The sequence below is a fragment of the Hyperolius riggenbachi genome, chromosome 5, assembly GCF_040937935.1.
Source record: "Hyperolius riggenbachi isolate aHypRig1 chromosome 5, aHypRig1.pri, whole genome shotgun sequence".
NCBI lineage: Eukaryota > Metazoa > Chordata > Amphibia > Anura > Hyperoliidae > Hyperolius > Hyperolius riggenbachi.
This window is the reverse complement of record NC_090650.1, coordinates 64,138,079-64,151,986: the sequence shown is the minus strand read 5'-3', so window position 1 is coordinate 64,151,986 and position 13,908 is coordinate 64,138,079. Positions and strand designations below refer to the sequence as shown.

General features: G+C 44.9%; 1 protein-coding gene across 5 annotated transcripts in view; it reads right to left on the bottom strand.

Moving 5' to 3' along the window:
• PITRM1 (pitrilysin metallopeptidase 1) overlaps window positions 1-13,908 on the bottom strand; it is a 98,091-nt gene that overhangs the window by 68,394 nt on the left and 15,789 nt on the right. The window contains exons 3-7 of one of the 5 annotated variants that reach the window (XM_068235796.1): window positions 12,335-12,441; window positions 9,621-9,772; window positions 7,888-8,002; window positions 7,703-7,799; window positions 4,984-5,144 (exon numbers count right to left, since the gene is read on the bottom strand). In XM_068235796.1, the coding sequence (XP_068091897.1) occupies window positions 4,984-5,144; window positions 7,703-7,799; window positions 7,888-8,002; window positions 9,621-9,772; window positions 12,335-12,441 (632 nt within the window). The other 4 variants (XM_068235800.1, XM_068235798.1, XM_068235799.1 and 1 more) reach the window with 4 other exon arrangements.

Genomic DNA, 13,908 nt, shown 5'->3' with positions numbered 1-13,908 from the left:
TCCGGGTCTGCGGGAACGCAGGCGAATCCCAGAAGCCATGCACGGCTATGGGATTCGCAGGGTCCCACGCGAAAACCGTGGGCAATGTCTGCCGATTCACTTTCCCTAGCATAGTTTCCTATGGCAGAGTTTCCCCGTGCCATTTGCCTGTAGGGAAACTCGGCGGATTCGGAGCGAAAACCACTCCAGTGGAAACGGGCCCTTACTATTCCCCCTCCAAGTCGGGGGAAAGACTTAATTCGCTTCCAGCTATTGCTGGCAGCTGAATTACTCTGTTTTTATCATAATTTAGGCTTCATCTTTTGCCCACGCCCAAATTACTCATCGAGCGCCATTATAGCTGTAATTCACATAACGGCCTATGCTGGCGCTCAAACAGCAGTGGCCGTACGGCAACCTTTTTACCTGACTCGCACTCCCGATACCAGTGCGTACCAGCTCTCAGGCCTGGTGCACACCAAAAACCGCTAGCAGATCCGCAAAATGCTAGTAGATTTTGAAACGCTTTTTCTTCTTTTTCTGTAGCGTTTCAGCTAGCATTTTGCGGTTTTGTGAAGCGTTTTTGGTGTAGTAGATTTAATGTATTGTTACAGTAAAGCTGTTACTGAACAGCTACTGTAACAAAAAACGCCTGGCAAACCGCTCTGAAGTGCCGTTTTTCAGAGCGGTTTGCGTTTTTCCTATACTTAACATTGAGGCAAAAACACATCCGCAATCCAAAATCTGCAGCAGCTCGGGAGTATGCGTTTCTGCAAAACGCCTCCCGCTCTGGTGGCACCAGCCCATTGAAATACATTACCCTAGCGGATCCGCACCCGCAAGCGAATCGCAAACCGCAGCAGAACCGCTCTGGTGTGCACTAGGCCTCAGTGCGCAAAGACAGTTGCGACATGTGTGCGCTATGGTAGCATGGACTGTGGAATGAGGGGCAGTGGTACTAATATTTAAAAATATAAACTCTTGTTCAGTGTTAAAAACAATTTTTTTATATGCAACAATGCTCTGTTCGACAGGGGTGTGCAGTCTGTTTCCAGAATCTGCCCTGACCTGGAAATACTTCTAGGGTTAGCGCCATTCTGTTGATAAAACGGGGCAAGTGGACATGAACTATGTATGAGATTTTGCCCAGTTTAGGAACTGGTAAGAAATTTATGGTGAAGCTATGGAATATCTTACCACTGGAACGAGAGGTGTAATTCTGCACTCAAAAAAAAGCTCTGGATACCGTGATACCTTACTTACATTAAAGGGTAGCCAGAGCTATAATTAATAATAGGATGGGAATACCTCGAGGCAATCAAGGAAAAAAAATTTAGCCTACTATCTTTTCCTTCACTGCACATGGAGAGAAAAAACAACAACCAAGAGATGTGTGCTCTGACCAGATTATAGTCAGGTGAACCAGTCAAGGGGGGACCATCCGTGCTGCCCTGAAAGGGAAGACTACTTACCATTTTCATATTGTGCCCCTTTGAGGGGCAGTGCAGATGGTCCCTTTGGCCAGTCCTGGGGGTGGGCTGTCTTCATCTCTCTGCTCTACCTCCCCCCCGCCCGGCCATATCCTGGGAGCATAGGAGGCCTACACGCGGCGCTACTTTTGAGATGAAATGTATTTTCCGTGATCCAACCCCTGCAGGGAACGCAGTGCGTTAGTTTTAGACCCTGCATATTCTGGCAATCAAATGTCATTAGCATATGCGATGCTATTTTAATTAGTCAATAGACAATTAGGCAGCCAGTATACAGTCAGGTGAATCTGGATAGTGCACACATCTCTGTTTTTTCTCCATGTGCAGTTGCTATTCTTTTTCTCAGGAGCAGGGGTGTAGGGGAAGGTGCAGATGATAGCTCCAGGAGTGGCAGAACTTGGGGGGGCCTGTCTGCAACTTTCATCCCACCGCCTCATATTATGGAGTCGATGGACCCAGGACATGCATTATCTTGCACCGGAGGACAATATGCGAATAGTAAGTAGCCTTTCCCTTGGGGGTTAGCATGGATGGTGCCCCCCTCCCCCCCCGGGCATCGGATAGGTCTGCATCTCTCTGCTCCCCAGGTGCGGCACTCTTGGGCAGTGCAAATAATCAGAACGCTAGGGAGGTTAAGGAATTATTCCATCAGGTACAAGGTAGACATTACAGGCATAACATGGGGGTAGAAAAAAGGTCTAGACCTTTAATGTCTACCTTGTACCTGATGGAATAATCCCTTAAAGAAAACCTGAACTGAAAATTTAAAAAGTCAAAATAAACATACACACGTCATGCTTATCTCCTGTGTAGTCTACTCATCAATCTCTTTCTGCTCTCCTGCTTCCTGTTTGTCCACTGTGATCAATGGAATTCTCCGTCCTCCATTTTGAAAATGGCCATTACCCCATAACAGCTTTCTGGTTAGCACACTGTTAAACTGTAACATCGCCCACTTAAGCCATAGGGAAACATGGACATTCCTGGCCACATCAGTTGTCCACTCAGCTTTAACTGACAGCAACTGATATAGTTCAGTTCTGACAAAATGTTGTCAGAACTGGAAGGGATCATTGTCAGATGAAAATGGTGAGCTTCTGAGAGGAACTGATTGCAAGGTAACTATTTAATGTTCATTTGAAGTTAAAGCATGTGTTTATTTTAAATAATTTTACTCAGTACAGGTTCCCATTAAGCATTCACCTGGAGTGCCCAGCGCTGTCTTCTCTGCTACCACCAAATGACAAAGTTATCATGGCTAGAAAATGTACAAGTTCCATTGTGAGCTGGAGGGGAATGATAAAGGGAGTGCAGTCCTTGGTAGAGCATTCTAACAAAACAGGTCCGAGGGCAGAAGAAAGAAAAATAGTCGCCCAATTTTAAATCTGCATCAGCCGGCCAGTTAGTCTCGGTAAGATACCTGCGCATGTATCCCTCCGTGCACAGCAATCAAATGGTGGACAAACCTCCCGTGATATCTGACCGCCAATTGGATGTCTGGTGGTGGCATAAGTTTCCATTAGTAAATACTATGGCTTATACTGTGATGTGTCCTCTCAACAGTGTTAATCATTATGAATGGCGTATCTTAATAATCTTGGAGAACACAAGTAACTTCTCAAACCTGGATTCCAGAAAATGTTTACACCATGAAAAAAAAAAAAAAAGCCTAGTACTGGGCTTAGTACCTGGCATTGCTTGGGTGGTAGAGAGTGGACTGATTTGGTACCTGGCATTTTGAGGGATGGTTTGGTACCAGGCATTGCTTGGGCGGTATTGAGTGGTGTGGTAGGGTACCTGGCATTGCTTGGGTGGTAGTGAGCGGCAAGGTTTGGTACCTGGCATTGCTTGAGTGGTAAGGCGTGGTGTGGTTTGGTACCTGGCATTCCTTGGGTGGTAGCAAGCAGGGCTGTGGAGTCGGTCCAAAAATCCACCGACTCCGACTCCTCAGTTTAGGATTCCACCGACTCCTCTAATTTGCATATTACAATTTTGTTGATTAAAAGTATGTAACGTGAAATTCGTCTCTTAACTGCCAACGCTTAGGAATTTTACAAGACAACTGAAGTGAGAAGGATATGCAGACTACTATATTTATTCCCTTTAGACTAAAACTAGTCCTTGGTAAGAGTACTTGTAAAAGGTACAAACCGGAACAAAGAACATCTATCAGGCCCTAGGCAATGTAAGTGTGGGTACATGTAAGAGTGATGTGCAGGTACTCTGCAGGGGAATGAGGAGATTGTAAACAGACAACACCTCTGTGTTCAATGTGCACAGCATTCTCAGTGGATTCACTGCAGCTCTGTGGGGAGTGCATATGTATAGTACTACTGTGTAACAAAGTAAACCTGAGACAGATGAAATTAAAGTTTTATACATACCTGGGGCTTCCTCCAGCCGCCTTCAGGATAATCAGTCCCTCGTTGTCCTCCTCCACCACCTGGATCTTCTGCTATGAGTCCAGGTACTTGAGCCAGTCAGGCGTAGTGCGCATGCACACACTCCGCCGCCAGGAGCATACTACACCTGTGCAGCACTATTGCGCAGGTGTAGAATGTTCCTGGCTGTGGGAGCGGCATGCGGCCGGACAGCGCTGACTGGCTGAATTACCAGGACTCATAGCAGAAGATCCGGGTGGTGGAAGACAGTGAGGGACTGATTAGCCTGAAGGGGGCTGGAGGAAGCCCCAGGTATGTATAAAACTTTACTTTTCATCCGTCTCAGTTTCCCTTTAATTTGTAGTCACCAAACCAAATTTTAACAACATATCAAATTATTTGATTTCATCAGCAAAGGGAGTGCATACATTTGCATAAATCAGCATCAATGCAGAATTATTTCCATCTCGTTGACCATCTCTATTAGTGACACAGCTACACATCAGGCTTTATACTTACAGTATAGATGTTATTTAGTGTATATAAGAGATTCCTGTGTACACATCATATATACAGTCACAATCAGATATGTATATCTGACTTTAAAAATACGGGGACTGCTTTATTGAAGCAGCACAAGTAACTAATTTTGATTGGTTTATTTCATTTTTGTAGACTAAGCACAGCTATTACTGTATATATACATTATTTTTAATGACCATTATCTGAGAAATAGAACATTTTATCATATTTTCTATTTTAATTACAGTTACAAATTCATTAGGAGTCGGTGCATTTTTTCTCGACTCCGACTCCAGGCACCCAAAATTGCCCGACTCCACGACTCCGACTCCACAGCCCTGGTAGCAAGTGGCGTGGTTTGGTACCGGACATTGCTTGGGTGGTAGTGAGTGGCAAGCTTTGGTACCTGTCCTTGCTTGGGTGGTAGGGCGTGGTGTGGTTTGGTACCTGGCATTGCTTGGGTGGTAGTGGGTGGCGTGGTTTGGTACCGGGCATTGCTTGGGTGGTAGCAAGTGGCGTAGTTCGGTACCTGGCATTGCTTGGGTGGTAGTGCGTGGTGTGGTTTTGTACCTGGCATTGCTTGGGTGGTAGTGCGTGGCGTGGTTTTGTACCTGGCATTGCTTGGGTGGTAGTGCGTGGCGTGGAAGCGTTTGAGCTGCTCCCAGGTGAGGTCTGGAATGTCTAACGGTTCTCCTCCAGACACTACAGAGTACGTGTGGTCGGGAAGAAGCTTGTTCTGTAGCTGCTGTGCGTACACTCTCTCATTGTCTGTCTGTAAAACACAAAACAATGTTACACTGTATGTTCCAATTAACAGAGGCGAAAAATTAAAGTGGAATAGAACTCTTAAAAACAAAACAAAAAGTAAAAAACACCTCTACCTATGGTTAGGTACAAGAACACTTAAGGTGCTCATATACATACAGATTACCACTAAAAATGGCAAACAGATCGCTCCCTCTCTGATCAGAGGGATCAAATCCCCCATACACTGCATACACAGATTTTTCAACAGATTTTCAAGAAATCTACTGAAAATCTATCAAACTGCAATGTTGCAATGTCTGATACTTTTCAGCACTATGGGTCATCAATCTACCCCCACTACACCTCCACGTCTGAACAACCAAAATGTTTCCATCTGATCAATTGACTTTTGCCGTCGATTAAAATTACGATAGATGAGACTCACAGCGCCATAGGCTTCCAGCAGACTTGATCAGTGTGATCTAAAAATTGATGCATGTATGGCCTGCTTTGGTATTCTGTTAATATACTTGAGTGGGGATTTATTAAGATGAAAGGCAACTAGCTGGTCAGAGTTTAATTTTTGTACACGCATCAACTTGCTAAACATACACTATGATGAATTATAACATTTCAAATATTTGTGTATATATACAGTGGTTTGCAAAAGTATTCGGGCCCCCTTGAAGTTTTCTACATTTTGTCACATTACTGCCACAAACATGCATCAATTTTATTGGAATTCCCCGTGAAAGACCAATACAAAGTGGTGTACATGTGAGAAGTGGAATGAAAATCACACATCATTCCAAATATTTTTTACAAATATATAACTGCAAAGTGGGGTGTGCGTAATTATTCAGCCCCGAGTCAATACTTTGTAGAACCACCTTTTGCTGCAATTACAGCTGCCAGTATTTTAGGGTATGTCTCTACCAGCTTTGCACATCTAGAGACTGAAACCCTTGCCCATTCTTCTTTGCAAAACAGCTCCAGCTCAGTCAGATTAGATGGACAGCGTTTGTGAACAGCAGTTTTCAGATCTTGCCACAGATTCTCGATTGGATTTAGATCTGGACTGACTGGGCCATTCTAACACATGGATATGTTTTGTTGTAAACCATTCCATTGTTGCCCTGGCTTTATGTTTAGGGTCGTTGTCCTTCTGGAAGGTGAACCTCCACCTCAAGTCTTTTGCAGAGGTTTTCTTCCAAGTTTTCTCTGTATTTGGCTCCATCCATCTTCCCATCAACTCTGCCCAGCTTCCCTGTCCCTGCTGAAGAGTTACACCCCCCGAGCATGATGCTGCCACCACCATATTGGACAGTGGGGATGGTGTGTTCAGAGTGATGTGCAGTGTTAGTTTTCTGCCACACATAGCGTTTTGCATTTTGGCCAAAAAGTTCCATTTTGGTCTCATCTGACCAGAGCACCTTCTTCCACATGGTTGCTGTGTCCCCCACATGGCTTGTGGCAAACTGCAAACAGGACTTCCTATGCTTTCTGTTAACAATGGCTTTCTTCTTGCCACTCTTCCATAAAGGCCAACATTGTACAGTGCATGACTAATAGTTGTCCTATGGACAGAGTCTCCCACCTGAGCTGTAGATCTCTGCAGCTCGTCCAGAGTCACCATGGGCCTCTTGACTGCATTTCTGATCAGCGCTCTCCTTGTTCGGTCTGTGAGTTTAGGTGGATGGCCTTGTCTTAGTAGGTTTACAGTTGTGCCATTCTCCTTCCATTTCTGAATGATCGCTTGAACGAACAGTGCTCTGTGGGATGTTCAAGGCTTTGGAAATATTTTTGTAGCCTAAGCCTGCTTTAAATTCCTCAATAACTTGATCCCTGACCTGTCTGGTGTGTTCTTTGGACTTCATGGTGTTGTTGCTCCCAATATTCTCTTAGACAACCTCTGAGGCCCTCACAGAGCAGCTGTATTGTACTGACATTAGATTACACACAGGTGCACTCTATTTAGTCATTAGCACTCATCAGGCAATGTCTATAGGCAACTGACTGCACTCAGATCAAAGGGGGCTGAATAATTATGCACACCCCACTTTGCAGTTATTTATTTTTAAAAAATGTTTGGAATGATGTATGATTTCCGTTCCACTTCTCACGTGTACACCACTTTGTATTGGTCTTTCATGTGGAATTCCAATAAAATTGATTAATGTTTGTGGAAGTAATATGACAAAATGTAGAAAACTTCAAGGGGGCCGAATACTTTTGCAACCCACTGTACATATCGCTAGAGTAAAATGCACTGTAAATGACCTTTTTCTTATGTAGCCGTCACAGTAGGTATTATTAATCTGAACTGGTTTCTGACTGGTATTAAAGACTAATATCAAGAGGGATTCTCAGCATTTCTTTTTTCGTTCAAAGTACACAGCATTGGCACAGTCCAGCTGCTAAAATAGAATGCATATGAGTAGGCAGGCCTGTTTAGGGAGTGTATAGAGAGCATAAGGGATGTTTTGTAAATCCCCCATGAGGAAATGTACCAGTCCAAAGACTATGTCCCGTATTTATAGTTGTGCCTCTGACACATATCATCGAAGATAAATAGAAACTTACGAATGCTCCCTTCATCTCATTGAAGACAATGCCTTTGAAGGTCAGAGGAGAGCTAGAATCGCTGAGATTTTCATGTTCTAATCTCCAACCTTCTTGCCTGGAACAGAAAAAGTCCATTGACCAAGTGTCACACTTCAGATTCACAGACAGCATAACATTAGATTTGTCTTTGAATTTGTGATTACCAGAAATCCAGCTCTCGGAGTTGTGGGAAGAATACGGCATCTAAATACACAGAGAGGAGGTTCTGGAAGTCCTTGGGGTTCTGGGTGGAGAACGGGTACATGGTGTAGTCACTTGCTGGAAAGCAAAGATTAAAGGAGTAGTTTGCTTTAGTTAACACTGATCTCCAAATAGCTGAAATCAAAACTAAAACATACAATTTATAAACAGGGCTGTGGAGTTGGTACAAAAATCATCCGACTCCGACGCCTCAGTGTATGAAACCACCGACTCCAGGTACCCAAAATTGCTCCAACTCCTTAGTCTAATTTTTTCAAAGGCTATGCATTTGGTTCAAAAATCATCAGACTCCGACTTCTCAGTTTATTGAAACCAATGACTGACTCCAACTACATATACCCAAAATTGCTCTGACTCCGACTCCACAGCCCTGTTTATAACCATGCTTACAAAAACAATATGGTAAGTTAGAGGACAGTGAGCAATTCAGTTTATTGAACATTATTCCTGCAATCAGTGGTTTCCTCACTTCCAGGCTACATTGTCCCAGTTCTTCCATGTAATTGCCTTATGCATCTACAGACAACTAACGGATGGTGGGAGGTGGAATTTATCAATAAAGTGCATACAATCTAGTGGGAGGTGGGAGTACAGACTGCTAATGAACTCAAGAGCTGATGGGTATCCTCCATACTGAGAGAAGCCTGCTTAGTAAATTTCATAAAACAATTTAAGCAGATTAATAAATGTCCATATTCTTTTCAACTCAGGTTTTTTTTTTGTATAAAGTAAACCTAAAGCCAAAAATCCTCCCCAAGAAACAGGGGCTTTAACCAGCCTCCTGCAGCCGCCCTGTGCCCACGCCACTGCGCGGTGCTGCAATCCCGTACAGTGCCCCTCTTCTAATCCCAGTGAGCTGACGGTCAATACGCACGTGTCCTCAATCTGGCTCCCGTCGCCAGGAGCTTTCTGCACATGCCCACCGGAGATATTTTTTCTGTACTGGTCAATGGTATGTGGAACCAGCATGAACACGCTGAGAGGAATGGTCAATGGTAAGGGGAACCAGCATGAACACGAGGGGAGGAATGGTCAATGGTATGTGGAACCACCAAGAACACTAGGAGAGGAATGGTCAATGGTAAGGGGAACAAGCATGAACACGAGGAGAGGAATGGTCAATGGTATGTGGAACCAGCATGAACAGGAGGAGAGGAATGGTCAATGGTATGTGGAACCAGCATGAACACGAGGAGAGGAATGGTCAATGGTAAGGGGAACAAGCATGAACACAAGGAGAGGAATGGTCGATGGTATGTGGAACCAGCATGAACACGAGGAGAGGAATGGTCAATGGTAAGGGGAACAAGCATGAACACGAGGAGAGGAATGGTCGATGGTATGTGGAACCAGCATGAACACGATGCTATCCTAACTAACCAAATGAAGGTTCCACTCCAAGGTAAGCTGGATAGCATACGGTTTCCTTTGATGTGGACTTTGAGCCTTTGACCAGGGTTTGGAATCCCGGTTCAAGCCAGTAGGTAAAACAATAAGGAATCTTTGGTACCCTGGTCGATCCTGGTCAAAGCGCTTCAGGCCACTTAGGATGCCTAGGTGGCTTAAGCCCTGGAGTGCTTCTAGTCCCCAGGAGAAAAGTGCAATTGTTAGGTGCCTGGTCTTGTTGGACACACTCAAACAGAAAATCCTAGGAACCATTTAGCAGCACAATTACCTGTGAAGGCATTCATAAACGTGGATAACGAGCGGTTGAGCATCTTGAAGAATGGGTCTCGGCAAGGATATTTCTGGGAGCCACACAAGACCGTGTGTTCCAGTATGTGTGGGACCCCCGTGCTGTCCATAGGAGTCGTCCGGAACTGCACACTGCAACACACACCAACTTGTGTTACTTCCAGAGCTCATTAGAACAATGTAATGTTATGTAACAGAAGATCAGAAAACTTGAAATGCAACAGAATTTTTTTTTATTTTTTCAAATATCTAGTCCTGGTTAGACAGAGCCCTCAGGCTTTCCAATATTCTAGAGTCGTGATAAACGAATCCCACTACTAGGTGAAAATTTCAAGTATTGAAACCCAGCTGGCTCAGGATTGGTGTAAGTCAGGGCTGCCCAATAGGTCGATCGCGATCTACCGGTAGATCGCGACCGCCTCCTCGGTAGATCGCGGCCTCTTGGCCGCGTCTCATTAAATTTTGCGGCCAGCAGCTCATCATCTTTAGCTGCTGGCCAATAAGAATGCACGCCGGGAGACGGGGAGAGAAGACGCGGCGAGCAGAGAGGGAGGAGAGAGGCGGCGCGGCCGCTACGTCATGGCTGGGGGCGGCGCCGGGCAGCCTGCAACGTGCGTGCTGGTAACATGCCCGGCGCTGCCCCAGCCGTGACGTAGCGGCCGCGCCGCCTCTCTCCTCGCCGCGTCTTGCCGTCTTCTCCCCGCCATTCATATTGGCCAGCGGCCTGCCTGCCGGAGGTTCCAGGAGTCCAGAGGACCCTGGCTAACCTACGCTGCAGGTACCTATACCTGTCTAAGCTACACTGGGGGCACCAATACCTGGCTAAGCTACACTGGGGGCACCAATACCTGGCTAAGCTACACTGGGGGCACCAATACCTGGCTAACCTACACTGGGGGCACCAATACCTGGCTAACCTACACTGGGGGCCCATATACCTGGCTAACCTACACTGGGGGCCCATATACCTGGCTAACCTACACTGGGGGCCCATATACCTGGCTAACCTACACTGGGGGCCCATATACCAGGCTAACCTTCACTGAGGGCCCATATACCAGGCTAACCTATACTGAGGGCACGTAACCTATGCTGCAGGCACATATACCTGGCTAACGCGTGCTTAGCATTTGGGACGTTGGTAGATCTCCTGGCCTCGGCAAATTTTAAAGTAGCTCGCGAGCCGAAAAAGTGTGGGCACCCCTGGTGTAAGTAAATGACAAACACTTCTGCAGTGCTCGTGTGGTTAAAGGACAACTGTAGTGAGAGGGATATGGAGGCCGCCATATTTATTTTCTTTTAAGCCATACCAGTTGCCTGGCTATCCTGCTGCCCCTCTGCCTCTAATACTTTTAACCATAGACCCTGAACAAGCATGCAGCAGATCAGGGGTTACTGACATTGTCAGATCTGACAAGGTTATATGCATGCTTGTTTCTGGTGTCATTCATAAACTACTGGAGGCATATAGATCAGTAGGGCTGCCAGGCAACTGGTATTGTTTAACAGGAAATAAATATGGCAGCCTCCATATTCCTCTCACTACAGTTGTCCTTCAAAGTGGACCTGAACTCAGAACATCCTCTGCTCTAAAAGATACAAAACAGCATAACCCTTAAATAAAAAAACATTTGTTACAGCTGATAGAAACAGTGCAGATTTATTGCAGTAATTGTACTTCCTGATTCATGGAAGCAGACGTATTGGTAACATCCAGTGCTTGCAAATGAGCTTATCTGCCACCCAGCCTTTGTAATGTTTGGGGGGGGGGGGGGGGGGGGGTTGAGTGAACTTTTGACCTTTACAAAAATGTGAATATCTCAAAAACTATAAAAAAGATAGAAAGATGATTTTTTGCAGCACAAATGAGCACATGCATAGCACTACCCAACTCGTGCTAGTTTCATGTCTGTATGTTGTTGTACGGGGGCTGGGTGATGGTGTTGAAATAAGTGCTATTATCCTCAAAATGAAAGCAGCACAAATCTTAATTTTTGCAGCACAAAAGTAGCACCAACCAGACATGAAGAAATTTTATTTGTTCTTATTGTAGGGGGGCCCACTTCATGGAGCTTAGGATTTTTATTGTGAGCTCCTCTGAGGGACTGTTACTGGCACGGCTGTATACTCTGTAAAGCGTTCCAGGAGATGTCAGAACTAGGGATGAGCAATATCAATTTCGCAAAAAGTGAAATGGTCTCTGACAGTGCAGGGGGTGCGGGCCGCACAGAGGAGGTTTACTCACCTAAGCCACCACCTCTCGCCAATGCGCTCCATGCCGCTCTATAACTACCCCACACTTCCTCCTTCACAGCGGAAGTTCTGGTTCAGAAGGCGACCACCACATGCTCCGGGACAATTTCGCTTTTCACTAAATTGATCTCGCTCATCCTTTGTCAGCTCTATATTACAGTAATAATAACTTTTGTCCTGGCTCCAAGAAAGGCAATTTTAGCATTGTGGAAATTAAGAAACTCATAGCTAGCAGCTGACTCAAAGGGAAATACCATTTTTAAACAACCTTAAATTACAAAAGGACTTGTACAGTGCAGAGAGATTTTATAGTATTCATTTTTAGTGGCAATGGAATGACACGTTACATAACTATAATAGAAGGAAGCAGCATAGTACAGATATAACAGAAGTACACTCTGCACGACGGCAGCACAGAGAAGTCTTTGCCAAGCATGTCACCTGAACAAATTGTTGGCGTCATCTCTGGCCAGGTGTAAGTATTTGGCTCCTGTGCCCTCATGGCTGAGCTTCACTGCGGTTAAGAAGAACTCAGGAATAGGCGTGACCTGTAACAAAACAAGAGGCCATTAAAGGGGTGTGTATAAAGAGCGACCAAGAGGCTTAAAGGGAACCTAAACAGAGTGATATGGATTGTTTCTTTTAAAATAATACCATTTGCCTGACTCTCCTGCTGATCCTGTGTCTCTAAAGCCCAATTTACACGATACGATTCTTTATACGATTCGATTACGATTCTATTTACGATCCGATTAAATCCAACATGTTCCTGATCCTGTGTCTCTAAAGCCCAATTTACACGATACGATTCTTTATACGATTCGATTACGATTCTATTTACGATCCGATTAAATCCAACATGTTCGATTGGGATTCAATTCGATTTAATTCGATTTGCTATTGCAAAACAATGGCAAATCGAATTGAATCGAATCCCGATCGGACATGTTGGTTTTAATCGGATCGTAAATAGAATCGTAATCGAATCGTAATCGAATCGTATAAAGAATCGTATCGTGTAGATGGGGCTTAATACATTTAGCTACAGTCCAACAATAAGCATGCAGATCAGGTGCTCTGACTGAAGTTAGACTGGATTAGCTGCATGCTTGTTTCAGGTGTGTGATTCAGCCACTACTGCAGCCAAAGAGATCAGCAGGACTGCCAGGCAACTGGTATTGTTTATAAGGAAACATTCATATGCCTCTCAGTTAAGGTTCCCTTTAAAGTGGATCCAAGATACATTTTTACTCATTGCACAATTGTGTTCCTTTCATATAGTTCACAGGGCATTCCTCAAGCCAAATACATTTTTTGTTTTAATACTCTATTTCCCTATAAACTAAGCAAGCCTCGCCCACAGCTTCTCCAGAGCGCCTTGGCACTCTCAGACTCATGTAGCAAGGGCTAATGGGAGCTCTGTCTGGGCAGGAGGAGGTTACTAGCCAGAGATTTTAGAGGCAGAGGGGAGGAGGGAGGAGGAGAGGGGAGTAAAGTTTTCACAGGCTGTGGGATGGAGATGCACAGCAGCTTGCCTGTGTGTAATGTGACAAAAAGAACAGAACATGGCTGCTCTCATTGCATCACAGGAATAAATCATAAACTGTTGAAACTGCTTGTAGCTAGATTTGCTGTGTAAATTATCTAAACTTTAGATAAGATATATAGACAAGTTACTTGTTATAGTTAGTTTTTCAACTCAGATCTGCTTTAACATTTAGGCCAGTTTTATATCGGAGTAAAAGTTTTGTGGTGCTCCACCCCTATTGTATGGCCAAGAAGTAGATTCATATGACCCTGCGCCAGAGTGCACCGACAGGATCATATGCATAGTGCCGCCTCAAGCACACTCTTCGACCAGTGCCATACTCCCTGCTGGACAGGAAGTAAATCACTGAGATTCCCAGCTTCCCCGCCATATTTGCGTAATTCCACGCATGTGTGCCGCACCACCGCCAATTTTAAAATTACTGCGTCGCACACGACTTCAATGCATTGTGTCGCCGCTGAAGCGC